The sequence below is a fragment of the Oncorhynchus clarkii genome, chromosome 4 (genome assembly GCF_045791955.1).
Source record: "Oncorhynchus clarkii lewisi isolate Uvic-CL-2024 chromosome 4, UVic_Ocla_1.0, whole genome shotgun sequence".
Lineage (NCBI taxonomy): Eukaryota > Metazoa > Chordata > Actinopteri > Salmoniformes > Salmonidae > Oncorhynchus > Oncorhynchus clarkii.
In genome coordinates, this window is record NC_092150.1 from 84,719,702 (window position 1) to 84,736,196 (window position 16,495).

At 42.8% G+C, this 16,495-nt stretch overlaps 2 protein-coding genes across 3 annotated transcripts in view; both read left to right on the top strand.

The window, feature by feature from the left end:
- Positions 1-30: 30 nt before the first annotated feature.
- LOC139407385 (cholesterol 24-hydroxylase-like) lies at positions 31-11,933 on the top strand. Its single transcript, XM_071151127.1, has 16 exons — positions 31-440; positions 686-760; positions 879-960; positions 1,144-1,217; positions 1,474-1,560; positions 1,800-1,938; positions 2,269-2,382; positions 3,898-4,060; positions 4,299-4,364; positions 4,455-4,527; positions 7,054-7,138; positions 9,133-9,243; positions 10,310-10,398; positions 10,476-10,542; positions 10,691-11,114; positions 11,168-11,933. The coding sequence occupies exons 1-15, from the start codon at positions 292-294 to the stop codon at positions 10,844-10,846; spliced, it is 1,530 nt and encodes a 509-aa protein (XP_071007228.1). The 5' UTR covers positions 31-291; the 3' UTR covers positions 10,847-11,114; positions 11,168-11,933.
- An 860-nt stretch (positions 11,934-12,793) lies between these two features.
- LOC139407386 (coiled-coil domain-containing protein 85C-A-like) overlaps positions 12,794-16,495 on the top strand; it is a 116,649-nt gene continuing 112,947 nt past the window's right edge. Inside the window, exon 1 of one of the 2 annotated variants that reach the window (XM_071151128.1) lies at positions 12,794-14,285. In XM_071151128.1, coding sequence (XP_071007229.1) covers positions 13,547-14,285 — 739 coding nt within the window. In that variant the 5' untranslated portion in view covers positions 12,794-13,546. The remainder of the gene's footprint in view (positions 14,286-16,495) is intronic. The other variant, XM_071151129.1, reaches the window with a different exon arrangement.

Consider the following 16,495-nt stretch of genomic DNA (forward strand, 5'->3'; position numbering starts at 1 on the left):
TATACAGACAGCAAACCCCGGAAATTGGTCACGAACACAGTAAAACCATAAAGGCAGACAAGTCGACTACTAGTGCGCGTTCATATATCGGAACTAGGACACTCGGAAATGTCAATTTTGCTGATTCGTGAACGCGGCATGTGTATAACAACAACCATTTACCTAGTTATACATTTCCGAGTTTCGACTATGACGTGAACGCGGCATAGTACTACGGGTGACCAAATTCAGTCCAAAAGCAGACTACATACCCTGCTTGTAGGGTCACCGAGCTAGCTAGTCTACTGCAATATGGCACTTTTTCATTTGATTGCAGGTTGGATTGGTTATGTTCTTATGTGCCTACTTGCTTTGATTTTGATCGTATTTCTCTGTTTTTGTCTGTACATAAAATATATTCATTTGAAATATGATCACATACCGGGACCACCAAGGGACAGGTAAGACATTATTATGTAACCTGAACATTTATTTTAAATACTGTAGCTGGAAGTTATTTTCAACTATGTATATTGAGTTACATAAGGATCAGAGAAACTAGAGAAAAGTTATCCTTAATAACCGACAGGGGTCGCTGTTTCACCGGTCTTTTGCGTTTTCACTGAGTGAACTTGGTTGAAGGGATGACTCAACATAACGTCCTTATTTGTCAGTTATGCAATAAACGTCTCTTGTTATCCCACAGTTTTATATTCGGACATTCCGCAATCCTGATGGAAATTAGCAACGGTCGAGTTATCCACGACAAATTCCTGGAATGGTGAGCTGAATGCCATGGAGCAGTGGTGTTGGTGGCCAAGACACACACACACACACCAACCAAGTTGTCTTGGGACATTTTACATTCTATTTAGTGTAATCTATTGTGTCTTTGACAGGTCTAGGACATATGGACCGGTGTACCGTATCAACGGTATGCACATTGTGATGCTGTTTGTCACCTGCCCTGATACCACCAAGGTAAACCTGTGCCTGAATATTACACACATCTGGTTTAAGGGAAGCAGTTAAGCATCTGTCCATTTCTTTGTACTATTTTACAAAGAAAATACCCAGTAATTTCTGTCTGTTCTCTATCCTAAAATAAAGTGCCCATTCCATTTCCTCCACAAACTAAACAGACATTTTGCTTTTTCGCCACAGGAAGTGCTGATGTCACCAAAGTATCCCAAAGACTCACTGGTCTACAAGGGTCTTTTCAACCTGTTTGGACAGAGGTGATTCCTGAATATGTTGTGTGATTTATGCTATATCAACATATAACAATTACAGCCGCCGACTTCGTACCATTACATCTGTGTTTTTTTATTGTGTTGACGTTTCGATCGGTACAATATTTTCCAATACATTCAAGCTGAATGCTGTCTGACTTACATTAAGCCACCTCCACATTACAACTGGACCCCTTGGTCATTGGCAAGTGGATTCAGTGTCAGGGTACAGTAAATACTCTGTTGTCCTGCTTTTCCGCAGGTTTCTGGGAAGTGGTCTGATTACGGCTCATAATCATGATGCGTGGTACAAACAGCGAAGGATCATGGACCCTGCCTTCAGCAGTCTGTAAGACACTTCTCTATTTCACTTCAACAATCTATTGATCAATGGATCAGTCTGTCTGTCTGTCTGTCAGTCAACCAATCCACCCACCCACCCACACCCACCCACCCATCCACCCACCCATCCACACACCCACCCATCCACCCACCCACCCACCCACCCACCCACCCACCCACCCACCCACCCATCCAACCATCCACCCATCCATCCATCCATCCATCCATCGTGCTGTGTATTGCCAGGTACCTACGTGGTCAGATGGGTGCGTTCAACGAGCGGGCAGAGCGTCTGATGGATAAACTGGCAGACATGGCTGACACCAACACAGCCGCCAACATGCACCAAATGTTCAACCTTGTGACCCTGGATATCATCACCAAGGTAACGAATGGTCATTCCTGTTACCCCCCAGATCAACCCACTACCCCTACCAGTTTAATATTTCACATAAAGCTGTCTTCATGACAAACAGGAGAACCAGTCAAAGTGACACATTTTCAGGTTACGACAATTGACTTACATGGTTATTATGCAAGCTACAGTGTAATCTAGCTATTAGGCAGCCAAGCCAGCGAGCTAGCCATTATAATGCATAACTAGGACTCAGAGTTGCTGCTGGTCAGGTATTATTATGCTAATAAACTTGATCTGAAACATGAACATAATAAATCTATCATCATCAATGTTGTTAATCAGTGTTTCTACCTGTAGGTGGCGTTTGGAGTGGATCTTGATCTGTTGAAGGAGAGTGACACTCCGTTCCCCAAAGCCATAGAGATGTGTCTGAAGGGAATGGTCCACTATGTCAGAGACTCCACCTTCCAGGTAAGTAGTGACATAATCTTGGTTAACCCAGAACAAAAATCTTGTGTAATTTGGTCAGCTGCGTTATAAATTGAGAGTTCCGGTGTGCGAATTCTCCACCTTTACTAAAGGACATTCTCAGCAAAGCCTCTCCCTTCTGATCCGTGTGAAGTGAAGCACCGCCTTTTCCCAATGCTGATACGTCCAAACAACCAGAGACGAGAAACCCAAACACCTGAACCACAGATAAAACATTGAGACAGATATTTCACCGGTGTATAAATGTGAAGCCTCCGCTTGGCGTTTCCACATTCTACACATTTGATTAAGTATTTGATCTTGTAAAATATTGGATTGTTTAGAAGGAGTGCAAAGGTGAATTTAGTTATTGCACACGAGCACTTCACAGAGTAGGCGTTCCCTAACGAAAATATGCAAAAAAAAATCTTTGCCTTAACTACTGCTTGTCATTATCCCATGCATCCCCATCCCTTCACAACAGATTATTTGCGTTTACATCAGGTCGTCAGGGTAACGGAGGTGCAGGTGCTTGTTGTGATGTTACCCTCGTCCTGATGGTGCTAGGCCCTGGCTCTTCTCCATGTTGTTGGTCAGCATGTGGCATGAGGGGTGGGTGGGTATTATATTTGATGCTAGGGTCCTCAACCTCATGGTCAGGCCTGCTGTAGGCTGCTCGGTGAGCTTGGCCTCCCTCTTGACATGCTGGTCATCATTTTGTTTTGCTCTTGGCAGTCCCTGGCCATTTTGGATATCCATGCTCATCAAAGCTTAGCCAACTAGCTATAATTATTCAGCGCGCCGCTACCATAACTTAACAAAGCTAGCCCGTTACGAAGCCAACTAGCTAGCCAGTTATTATCTGTAGCTGTCTGCAAAAGTAAACCACTTTTTCCCCTCTCTGAAAAATAAATAAGGTACACAGAGGGGGGAAAAAGTGGTTTACATTTGCAGACAGCTACAGATAATACCTGGCTAGCTAGTTAGGTAATGAAGGCGGTACCTTATGACATTGAATGGCTAGGTGCCCAATCAGAATGCGTTCGAGGATTTTAACTACTAAATATGACAGCATTGCATCCTCCTTCCCTCCCCCCTCCTCAGATCATGAACGCACACACGGCATATAGCCTCTTTTCCCTGGTCTGAGCTACTGGCAAAACTGGCAAAACTGGCAAAACTGGCAAAACTGGCAAAACTGGCAAAACCGGGCAGGGTATTTCATATATAATTTGTTATGTTTATGGGGAAACAAAACTGGGGGGGGCACAAGTTCTATCAGTGGGGTCAATGTCCGGCTCTGCCACACCGTAGAGCCCTGGATGGCATCCTTAATGTATTTATTTTATAAGCACACGTACAGTCAAAACATTGGCACACTGAATCATCAACAGACAGATGTACTGCACCACAATGCTTCATAAACTGCATAGCATCAGTCCCTAGATGGCCTGTAAATATGGTGGAATTTCCTATTTCCCTAATCTAACAATTACATTTTGTTGAATGTCATATTAGCTCTACCCAAAGAACAAGAAGTTCATCAACGAGGTGAAAGCGTCCGTTCAGCTATTGCGTTCGACAGGCAGACGGTGGATCAACGAGAGGAAAATGGCCATCCAAAATGGCGAGGATGTCCCTAAAGATATCCTGACACAGATCCTCAAGACGGCTGGCAAAGGCACGTTGTAGTAGCCTGGTCCCAGATCTGTTTGTGCTGTCTTATCAACTCCTACCAATGTTGGCAAGAGTTGGCAAGACAAGACATCACAAACAGATCTGGGACCAGGCTAACATTGGAGACTTTTTACTTTGTGGCTCTGCATGTGACGTTGTCAGCTAAAACAGTCATGTTATTGATGAGGTTCAGTAGCATAATTGTCTCAATGCTGTAAACTTGTATATATTCATCATTTCAGAGGAAAACAAAGACAATGAAGATGAGGAGCTTATGCTGGACAACTTTGTAACGTTATTCGTTGCGGGTGGGTCTCCATGAAAACAATTCCACACACAATTCAAGATTCAGCAGCTGGAGTAAAACAGCCTTTACTCTTTTGTCTTCCTCTTGAAAGGTCAAGAGACAACAGCCAATCAACTAGCTTTTGCTGTCATGGAACTGGGAAGGCTGCCAGAGATATTGGCCAAGTAGGTCTTATTATTTCATTTCATTTAACCTTTGTTTAACCAGAAAGGGCTCATTGAGATTTGAAATCTCTTTTTCAAAAGCGTCCTGGCCAAGATAGGCAGCACCAAGTCATCACACAATTACAGACAGACAACATGAAAAACTACAAGTAATCTAGTAAAAACCATAGAATTCACAAGAGTATAACAAAATCATAAAACAGCAAATTAAAAACATTGACAGGTGGAGGAATCAGTCTCAAAATCCTTCATCAGTGATTTAAAAACACCAACCAGGACAAGTTCTTCCAGTTTAAAAGTATTTTGTAAGGCGTTCCAAGACGATGGCGCAGAGTACATAAAAGCCCTTTTACCAGATTCAGTTCGGACATTTGGAACAGTTAGCAGGATAAAGTCCAGCGAACGAAGAGAGTACCCACCACATTTCTGAACAAATAATAATGGCCAATTAAAAAGGTAGTAAACCCAAAATGGCTTTGTAAATAAAAGTATACCAGTGACTGAGCCTACGAGTGACTAGAGAAGGCCAGCCAACCCTGGTATACAAAGTGCAGTGGTGCGTAAGGGTCTTGCAGTTTAAAATAAATCTGAAAGTGCCATGGTAAAGAGTGTCAATTGATCTCAAACACTGAGCGGAAGCATTCATATATAAAATATCCCCATAGTCTAGTAAAGGCATAAATGTAGCTGATACTAGCCTCCTTCTGGCTTCAAAAGATTCAATCCCAGCTTCAGCTTCAATGTTTTGTAAGTTGTTGAATATACAATTTAAAAGAGAGGCCGTCATCAATTAAAATTCCAAGATATTTATATGACAGGTAGTAATAGGTGAAAGATTCAGAGATCTATTTATTGCTTTAGAAAACACCATTAGTTTAGTTTTGTCAGTATTGAGGATAAGCTTCAATTGACACAAGGTATGTTGAACAGTATAAAAATCAGTTTGCAAGTTCTGGAAAGCTTTGTGAGAGATGAAGCACAACAATAAAAACAGTATCATCAGCATAAAAGTGAAGTTGCGCATTTTGCACATTTTTGTCTGAATTATTGATATAAATAGCGAATAAGAGGGGACCAAGTACAGAGCCCTGGGGCACACCATTACAGACAGACAATTTAACAGACATAAACCCATCAAATTGAGTGCACTGAGTTCTATCAGACAGATAGTTAGCAAACCATGCAACTGCATGCTCCGAAAGACCTACACTCGACAATCTCTGCCTTAGTATAGCATGATCAACTGTATCAAAAGCCTTAGAGAGATCAATAAAAAGTGAGACACAGTGCTGTTTTTTGTCAATGGCTTCAGTGATATAATTGAAAACCTTCATGGCTGCTGTAATTGTAATGCTTCTTCCTGAAGCCCGATTGGTACATTGATAAAATAGAGTTAGTATATAAAAACTATTTTAGCTGATGACTCACAAGGGTTTCAAGTATTTTCACCAGGGGTGACAGCTTTGGGATTGACCTATAATTATTTAAAAGAGTTGGATTTCCCCCTTTTAAAAGTGGTAGGACAAATGCTGATTTCCAGATCTTTGGAATATCATTACATTCCAGGGTTAGATTGAACAGATATGTAAGTGGTTCAGATATGAAAACAGCTGCCAGATTTAAAAAGCAGGGATCAAGAAGATCAGGACCTGCAGGCCTTCTGTGATCTAAGGATTTTAGGGCTTTATGTACCTCCTGCACTGAGAATGGCAAAAAGCTAAAAGTTTGACCAGCTCTCGCTGGTTCATCCACACAGGGTTGTACAGAGACACAGGACACTGAGTCAAACAGCCTACCAGATGATACAAAGTGCTCATTGAAACAATTCAGCATTTCAGTTTTGTCATATACAGCAACAGAGTCCTTCAAAACACATGACGGTAATTCATTAACATTACTGTTACCAGACATAGACGTAATAGCCTTCCAAAACTTTCTAGGGTCATTCAGGTTATCAGTGGTAACAGACATAAAATATTCAGACTTGGCCTTCCTGAGAAGAAAAGAACACTTGTTTCATAACTGCCTAAAAATAAGCCGTTCGGCATCAGAACATGATTTCCTTGCTTTAGCCCAGGCTAGATTACTGTCGTGAATAATACAAGGCAGCTCAGAAGAAAACCATGGATTATCCCACCCTTTAACCCTGAACCTGCGGAATGGGGCATGTTTGTTTACTGTTTGGAAAAAAACATCATGAAGGAATTTCCAGGCAGTTTCCACATCAGGAATAAGCTCAATTTTGCTTCAGTCAAAATAAAACAAATCATGAAAGAAAGCCTGCTCATTAAAACTCTTCAAATTTCTCTTACGAATAAAGCGTGGGTTTGTCTTAGTATTTCTAACAGCAACAACAGCACAATGGTCACTTACATCATTACAAAAAACACCAAATGCAGAATATTTGGAACATTTGTCAATATCAAATCAATCAGGGTAGATTTATCATACCTCTTTGTTTATTAATGATTTCCATAATTAAAAAAATACTTTGGTTGAGTTTCTTGGTGTCTATAACTTCTCCAGTGCGAAGCAAGAAGTAGATGACGTCATCGGGGTGAAACAGGAAATCAGCTTTGATGACCTGGGGAAAATGACCTACCTGTCTCAGGTACAGTGACTTAATTGATAGGTTTTATACTATATTAACTGTAGTGACAGAATCATTAGATCACTTGTTTTGGTACTGCCCATATGTAGCTTGTTTTTGTTCGCAGGTTCAGGAATGGCTGAATAATTGCAACACTTAGTTGGAGCTAACTCTGGAAAAAGCATTGCTGGGGGATTTGAAAAGCCATCATCAATCGAACAATAGTATATTAATACTCTTAGCAAAAATGTGTATCTTTAATTTACAATCTGTAGAAACTACGAGAATAAAAAGGTTCAGAACATTTGTGAAACATCACTTCACAGTTGAAAAATATATGGCAAATAGAAATCAAAACTGAATGGTCTTCAGAGATAGATGGGAGGAGTTGAGGGGAGCTAAAGGCTGGGACTGGATGGTCTTCAGAGATAGATGGGAGGGGTTGAGGGGAGCTAAAGGCTAGGACTGGATGGTCTTCAGAGATAGATGGGAGGGGTTGAGGGGAGCTAAAGGCTGGAACTGGATGGTCTTCAGAGATAGATGGGAGGGGTTGAGGGGAGCTAAAGGCTGGGACTGGATGGTCTTCAGAGATAGATGGGAGGGGTTGAGGGGAGCTGAAGGCTGGGACTGGATGGTCTTCAGAGATAGATGGGAGGGGTTGAGGGGAGCTGAAGGATGGGACTGGATGGTCTTCAGAGATAGATGGGAGGGGTTGAGGGGAGCTGAAGGCTGGGACTGGATGGTCTTCAGAGATAGATGGGAGGGGTTGAGGGGAGCTAAAGGCTCTAAGCTGGAAGTGGAAGCCTAAGTATTGTTGTCCATTAGTTTACTCCAATTAGGGAAGGGGTGGTAGGGTTAGGGGAAAGTCACTTACAAATGGTCACTTACAAATGTCCTTGTTTTTGAAAGAAAATCATATTTTTTGTCCATTAAAATAACATCACATTGATCAGAAATACAGTGTAGACATTGTTAATGTTGTAAATGACTATTGTTGTTTTTCCTATCTTAATATTTTATTTTTATTGGCCAGTTTGAGATATGGCTTTTTCTTTGCAACTCTGCCTAGAAGGCCAGCATCCCGGAGTCACCTCTTCACTCTTGACGTTGAGACTGGTGATTTGAGGGTACTATTTAATGAAGCTGCTAGTTGAGGACTTGTGAGGCGTCTGTTTCTCAAACTAGACACTCCAATGTACTTGTTCTCTTGCTCAGTTGTGCACCGGGGCCTCCCACTCCTCTTTCTATTCTGGTTAGGGCCAGTTTGCGCTGTTCTGTGATGGGAGTAGTACACAGCGTTGTACGAGATCTTCAGTTTCTTGGCCATTTCTCGAATGAAATAGCCTTAATTTCTTAGAACAAAAATAGACTAATGAGTTTCAGAAGAAAGTTATTTGTTTCTGGCCATTTTTAGTCTGTAATCGAACCCACAAATGCTGATTCTCCAGATACTCAACTAGTCTAAAAAAGGCCAGTTTAATTGCTTCTTTAATCAGCACAACATTTTTCAGCTGTGCTAACATAATTGCAAAGGGTTTTCTAATGATCAATTAGCCTTTTAAAATTATAACCTTGGATTATCTAACACAACATGCCATTGGAACACCAGAGTGATGGTTGCTGATAATGGGCCCGGGTATGGGCGAGGGGACGGTCAAGACGAGTACTGTTACACCTATGTAGATATTCCATTAAAAATCAGTAATTTCCAGCTACAATAGTCATTTACAACATTAACAATGTCTACACTGTATTTATGATCAATTTGATGTCATTTTAATGAACAAAAAAATGTGCTTTTCTTTAAAAAACAAGGACATTTCTAAGTGACCCCAAACTTTTGAACAGTAGTGTATACAAGGTTTTCATCTGGGTCATCTGTGTACCAGATTGCCTCTTCTTGTATTAGTCCACTGAGCGAAAGCCAAAGCATTATCTCAGGGAGCTGACAAGTCCTCACGTCTAAGGCCAGGTAACTCAACATGTTGTGTTGGATAATCCATCTACCCCGTCAGGTGTTGAAGGAGACTCTGAGGTTGTATCCCACGGCTCCAGGTACGTCTCGCTTCATCCCCAATGACATCACCATCAACGGCATCCCCATCCCAGCAGGAGTCACATGCTTTGTGAGTTACCTCAACACCACTGTCAAGTGTTTTTGTAATATTTGTTCATATTGTGAAACATCACATCACAGTGGAAAAATATATATCAGCTAGAAATCAAAACTGAATGGTCTTCAGAGATAGATGGGAGGGGTTGAGGGGAGCTGAAGGATTGGACTGGATGGTCTTCAGAGATAGATGGGAGGGGTTGAGGGGAGCTAAAGGCTGGGACTGGATGGTCTTCAGAGATAGATGGGAGGGGTTGAGGGGAGCTGAAGGATGGGACTGGATGGTCTTCAGAGATAGATGGGAGGGGTTGAGGGGAGCTGAAGGCTGGGACTGGATGGTCTTCAGAGATAGATGGGAGGGGTTGAGGGGAGCTAAAGGCTGGGACTGGATGGTCTTCAGAGATAGATGGGAGGGGTTGAGGGGAGCTGAAGGATGGGACTGGATGGTCTTCAGAGAGAGATGGGAGGGGTTGAGGGGAGCTGAAGGCTGGGACTGGATGGTCTTCAGAGATAGATGGGAGGGGTTGAGGGGAGCTAAAGGCTGGGACTGGATGGTCTTCAGAGATAGATGGGTGGGGTTGAGGGTAGCTGAAGGCTGGGACTGGATGGTCTTCAGAGATAGATGGTAGGGGTTGAGGGGAGCTGAAGGATGGGACTGGATGGTCTTCAGAGATAGATTGAGAGAATGCAAAGAGTGTGAAAAGCTGTCATCAAGACAAAGGGTGGCTACTTTGAAGAATCTCAAATCTATTTTGATATGTTTAACACTTTTTTTGGTTATTGTGGCGACAGGTAGCCTAGTGTTTAGAGCGTTCGGCAAGTATGTTGTACTTCAAAGTGTTAATGTTTTCACTATTATTCTACCATGTAGAAAATTGTAAAAAATGAGTAGGTGTGTCCAAACTATCTACAAAAAAAATAAGAATAAAAAATATTTGTTCATATTTACAAGGTTGTTTTTTCTTTTAGTCAGCACCTCACTGACTATTTTGGTGTGTCTCTACTGTACACTACTCTAACTGTTGTATCTGACGCTGTCTCACATATGTTACGTTTGCCCCGATCTTGTCTGTTCACAGTTCAATTCATATGTCTGTGGACGGTTGGATAAGTTCTTTGAGGAGCCGCTGAAGTTTGACCCAGAGAGGTTCCATCCGGACACTGCCAAGTAAGTGACCCAATATTGTTTATTGATTATGAGCTAACTGACATGATATGGATGCTGTGTTTGTTTCTGTCCTGAAGGCCCTATTACTGCTACTACCCCTTCGCCCTGGGACCACGCTCATGTCTGGGACAGAGCTTTGCACAGGTGAGACACACACACACACACAAACACACACACACACACACACACACACACACACGCTCACACACACACACACACACACACACACACACACACACACACACACACACACACACACACGCTCACACCAGATTCCTTCTGTTGTTTGCAGATGGAGGCGAAGGTAGTGATGGCCAAGCTGCTCCAGAGGTTTGACTTCAGCCTGCTGCCTGGCCAGTCCTTTGACATCCTGGACACTGGCACTCTGAGACCAAAGAGCGGAGTGGTGTGTAGCATCAGACACCGAGGACAGACAGCCGCAGCCTGACTACTGGAACCTGGAGATGACTAGCCCTCGTCTGTCAACTCAACATATTTCTTATCCGACTCATTCCGTCTTTCTTCTTTACTGTCTTAAAAAAAAAGATGAACACATCATCAATGTTTTACCAATCTTGCGCATATATTTGCATAAATATAAATACAAATGCAACTTTTCCAATGGATTTACTGAGTTATAGTTCATATAAGGAAATCAATCAATTGAAGTAAATTCATTATGCCCTAATTTATGGATTTTACATGACTGGGCAGGGGCGCAGCCATGGCTGGGCCTGGGAGGCCATAGGCCCACCCACTTGGGAGCTAGGCCCAGCCATTCAGAATAAGCTTTTGGTAGAGAAATTAACATTCAATTCTCTGGCAAAAGCTCTGGTGGACATTCCAGTAGTTGGTACGCCAATTGCACAATCCCTCAAAACTTGAGACATCTGTGGCATCTCGTGTTGTGTGACAAAACTACAAATTTTAGAGTGGCCTTTTATTGTCCCCAGAACAAGGTGCCGCTGTGTAATGATCATGCTGTTTAAGCAGCTTCTTGATATGCCACATCTGTCAGGTGGATGGATTATCTTGGCAAAGGAGAAATTCTTACTAGCAGGGATATAAACACATTTTTGCACCACATTTGAGAGAAATAACATTTCTGGGATCTTTTATTTCAGCTCATGAAACATGGAACCAACACTTTACATGTTCTGTTTATATTTTTATTCAATATACAGTACCTGTCAAAAGTTTGGACACACCTACTCATTCAATGGTTTTTCTTTATTTTTACTATTTTCTACATTGTAGAATAATAGTGAAGACATTAACACTATGAAATAACACATATGGAATCATGTAGTAACCAAAAAAAGTGTTGCTTGAGACGCATAGATCTGTGAAATTCCGGTGAACTTTCGGTGAACTTTCGAATCAACATTATTACCTCAGTTCTTCTGTTTTAGTAAATGTAGACGGTTTTAGTAGAATCATTTAGCCAAAATCACTGAGCCCCAGAAAATAATAATACTTTTGTCCACAAGGTGTCGCTGTAAACCCGCGAAATAAAGACCATTCATGTTTTGCCACTTTCTTGCTTACACTCGTGACCTCTAGATGAGTGTCATTTTAAATACATGTTGAATGAATTGCTGTTGACTGAATTGCAAGTGGAAGAATTCTACTTAGAGTTTTATGATGGGTTGCATTGTGAAAACTCAATCAAGTGTAACATTTCTTTCCTCTGCCGCCTCAGCTTTGATGATTCAGTAATTAGTACAACGTTTGGAAACAGTGTATCCATTGTTTGAATTGGGTCAACATGCCAGGGCAAGGAAGTGTACACTAAAGCTATCATCATTTTCACATAGCAATTAAAAGGATTAAGACATTCTGCAGACTGAAAGCAGGAGATAGTGCTTTATTATAGTGCTATAGGTTATTAGGCCAAACCATGTTTATAATATGTTTATAACACGATAATAACAGGTCACATAGCTATAAATGATGCATCTCGGTGCTAGAGGCGTCACTACAGACCCTGGTTCGATTCCAGGCTGTATCACAACCGGCCGTGGTTGGGAGTCCCATAGGGTGGTGCACAATTGGCCCGGCGTTGTTAGGGTTTGACCGGGGTCGGCCTTCATTGTAAATAAGAATTTGCTCTTATTAACTGACTTTCCTAGCTAAATAAAGTTTAATTAAAAAAATGTTTAAAAAAATGAAGAATAGTGGTCTATTTTATAAATTATTCTGTTTTATCATTTATTGATAAATGTATACATTTTTAATTATAAGAAAATAATGAATTTTCATGTCTTTCATAACGTGTGAAGTGAAGTTCCTTACTGGCCCTTTAAGAAGGCCGTGACATCCATTGCGTGGAGCAGGCACGATCAGGCCTGCCTCTTGATTGGCTGTCTTGATCGAGAGCTTCTTGAACCTTTTCAAACCCGAGTACGCACTACAGTGAAACAGTGAAGGACCGTGCTAATTCCCAGCGAGCTCCGGTATTCACTCTGCTGCGCGTGCAGGCGCTCACCACTTCGGGGAAATAGGCTTATTTTTGAAAGAGCTCGAGCACTGTGTCGGTTGTAAAAGCCATTCGTTTCTGTTGTCTCGGAAATGCAACATGCGGCAATAGTAAATAGAGTGCTATTAATTCGTTTTTTATAAAAACGTTTCCAAACGCATATTTATGTTCGATTTGAAGCAGAATTGTTAATAATTTTTGATGATTTCTTTCATACGTGCATAACAGGATTTACACATGCAATGTTGGAATGCGGAGGATTCCTCTGACAGTTCTCAGCGCGAGGGATACGTGATGGAGCTTTGATCGGTAAACATCCACTTGTTTTTTTGTCGGGATGTTACCAATATTTACACGTTATAGACACGATTTATGAACAAATGCAAAGATAAAGAATAATTGCAAATACCAAGCTCGAGTCATTTTTTTGAACGACAGGTGAGGGTGTACTGCATGCTGCCACTTCTGAATGGTTGACGTAGACAACATCGCATTTTCATTTGATTCATTCAACTTTTTGATCCGAGGTGCCACCTTTATTTCCGTATCATGTATTCACATTTCAATACAATTCCGCAATTGAGACTCGGTTAGTTTAGCCTAAACATCCAGCTTACTGCCCTCCTGTTATATCTGACCGAGGAGAAAGCACAGACCACGCTGGGAGACATGGCTAAAAACCTGCCGGAGGGACCCAAAGAGCCAGACCTGAATCAGCTACCGGATGAAGAGCTGCTGCGATGCGGCAAGGAGGAGCTGGTCAAGCGCCTACGGAGGCTGGACAACGAGAAGATGAACCTAATGATCGACCACGGCAACATGATGAAAGACGTTAACCGGAGGCTGCAGGTGCACCTGCACGAGATCCGCAACCTGAAGGAGATCAACCAGAAGCTCCAGGACGACAACAACGAGCTGCGCGAGCTCTGCTGCTTCCTGGATGACGACCGGCAGAAGGGCAAGAAGCTGTCCCGGGAGTGGCAGCGGTTTGGCCGGTACTCCGCAAGTGCCATGTGGAAGGAGGTGGGTACCTACCAGCTAAAGCTCAAAGAGCTCGAGACCAACCAGGAGAGGGTGGTGCGGGAGAACATGGACCTGAAGGAGATCATCCTCATGCTGGATGAGGAGAGGAACGGAGTCGGTTCCCGGAGCTCCATAGACTCCCAGTCCAGCCTCACCAACCTGAATGGCGGGACTGGGACAGTTCGGGATGTCGGGGATGGCAGTAGTACCTCCAGCACTGGGAGTGCAGGTAGTCCCGACCACCACCACAACCACAGCAGCCACAACCACATACACAAGCTGCCCGCGGAAAGGGAGGGCAAGCTGGGAGGCACCTTCCAGAGGAGGTCCATGGATGACCTGTCAGCACCACACCATCACAGGAGCATCCCTAATGGACTCTGTGGTAAGTCGAAGGTCATACACCTGTTATACTCACCTGTCATTCACCTGTTATACTCACCTGTCATATACCTGTTATACTCACCTGTCATACACCTGTTATACTCACCTGTCATTCACCTGTTATACTCACCTGTCATACACCTGTTATACTCACCTGTCATTCACCTGTTATACTCACCTGTCATATACCTGTTATACTCACCTGTCATTCACCTGTTATACTCACCTGTCATACACCTGTTATACTCACCTGTCATACACCTGTTATACTCACCTGTCATTCACCTGTTATACTCACCTGTCATATACCTGTTATACTCACCTGTCATACACCTGTTATACTCACCTGTCATACACCTGTTATACTCACCTGTCATACACCTGTTATACTCACCTGTCATATACCTGTTATACTCACCTGTCATTCACCTGTTATACTCACCTGTCATACACCTGTTATACTCACCTGTCATACACCTGTTATACTCACCTGTCATACACCTGTTATACTCACCTGTCATACACCTGTTATACTCACCTGTCATACACCTGTTATACTCACCTGTCATATACCTGTTATACTCACCTGTCATTCACCTGTTATACTCACCTGTCATACACCTGTTATACTCACCTGTCATACACCTGTTATACTCACCTGTCATACACCTGTTATACTCACCTGTCATACACCTGTTATACTCACCTGTCATACACCTGTTATACTCACCTGTCATATACCTGTTATACTCACCTGTCATTCACCTGTTATACTCACCTGTCATACACCTGTTATACTCACCTGTCATACACCTGTTATACTCACCTGTCATTCACCTGTTATACTCACCTGTCATTCACCTGTTATACTCACCTGTCATTCACCTGTTATACTCACCTGTCATATACCTGTTATACTCACCTGTCATATACCTGTTATACTCACCTGTCATTCACCTGTTATACTCACCTGTCATTCACCTGTTATACTCACCTGTCATACACCTGTTATACTCACCTGTCATACACCTGTTATACTCACCTGTCATACACCTGTTATACTCACCTGTCATATACCTGTTATACTCACCTGTCATTCACCTGTTATACTCACCTGTCATACACCTGTTATACTCACCTGTCACACACCTGTTATTATCACCTGTCATATACCTGTTATACTCACCTGTCATTCACCTGTTATACTCACCAATGGGCCATACCAGCCAAGCTTGAGCTGGGATGTTGAATGCATCGGATAAGGTGGAATTAGACTTTGCACCAGCAGTAGGGACTAAGAAAGCAGAGCCATCCCTATATGGGTCTGAAACAGACAGACAGCTATTCAGACAGACATACAATTCAGACAGACAGATATACCGTTCAGACAGACAGACATACCGTTCAGACAGACAGACATACCGTTCAGACAGACAGACATACCGTTCAGACAGACAGACCGTTCAGACATACAGGTCATTCAGACAGACAGACCGTTCAGACAGACAGAACTACATCATAACACAAGAGACGTTGGACAGTGATGCTGTCAAGGCCTGAGTGGCCCTGCCCCTCTAGATGGATTCAGTCAAGGCCAGAGTGGCCCTGCCCCTCTAGATGGATTCAGTCAAGGCCTGAGTGGCCCTGCCCCTCTAGATGGATTCAGTCAAGGCCTGAGTGGCCCTGCCCCTCTAGATGGATTCAGTCAAGGCCTGAGTGGCTCTGCCACTCTAGATGGATTCAGTCAAGGCCTGAGTGGCCCTGCCCCTCTAGATGGATTCAGTCAAGGCCTGAGTGGCCCCTTTTTGGTGGACAGACACCATATGTGTCACCATATGACAGAGTCTGACCGACTGGCTTTTTGGTGGACAGACACCATATGTGTCACCATATGACAGAGTCTGACCGACTGGCTTTTTGGTGGACAGACACCATATGTGTCACCATATGACAGAGTCTGACCGACTGGCTTTTTGGTGGACAGACACACCGCACCATATGTGTCACCATATGACTAAACTATTATTGTTGTTGTGGTTACCTCACTGTTGCTGTGTTTAAATCCTCCCTCATCCTGACATGAAGTCATGCCTGCGATGCTTATAACACACTCACACACTCACTGGATGCTTAAGTAGTGTCTTCAGTGTATCACAATCAGATTGATGTGTTGTGAATCAGGTCACTGAGTATCACGGCCCTGAAGGAAGA

Coding starts and splice junctions, on each gene's coding strand:
- LOC139407385 (XM_071151127.1), top strand. CDS start 292: ATGGCACTTTTTCATTTGATTGCAGGTTGGATTGGTTATGTTCTTATG. Junction 761..878: donor CACGACAAATTCCTGGAATG/GTGAGCTGAATG, acceptor TGTCTTTGACAG/GTCTAGGACATATGGACCGG. Junction 4,365..4,454: donor TGTAACGTTATTCGTTGCGG/GTGGGTCTCCAT, acceptor TCCTCTTGAAAG/GTCAAGAGACAACAGCCAAT.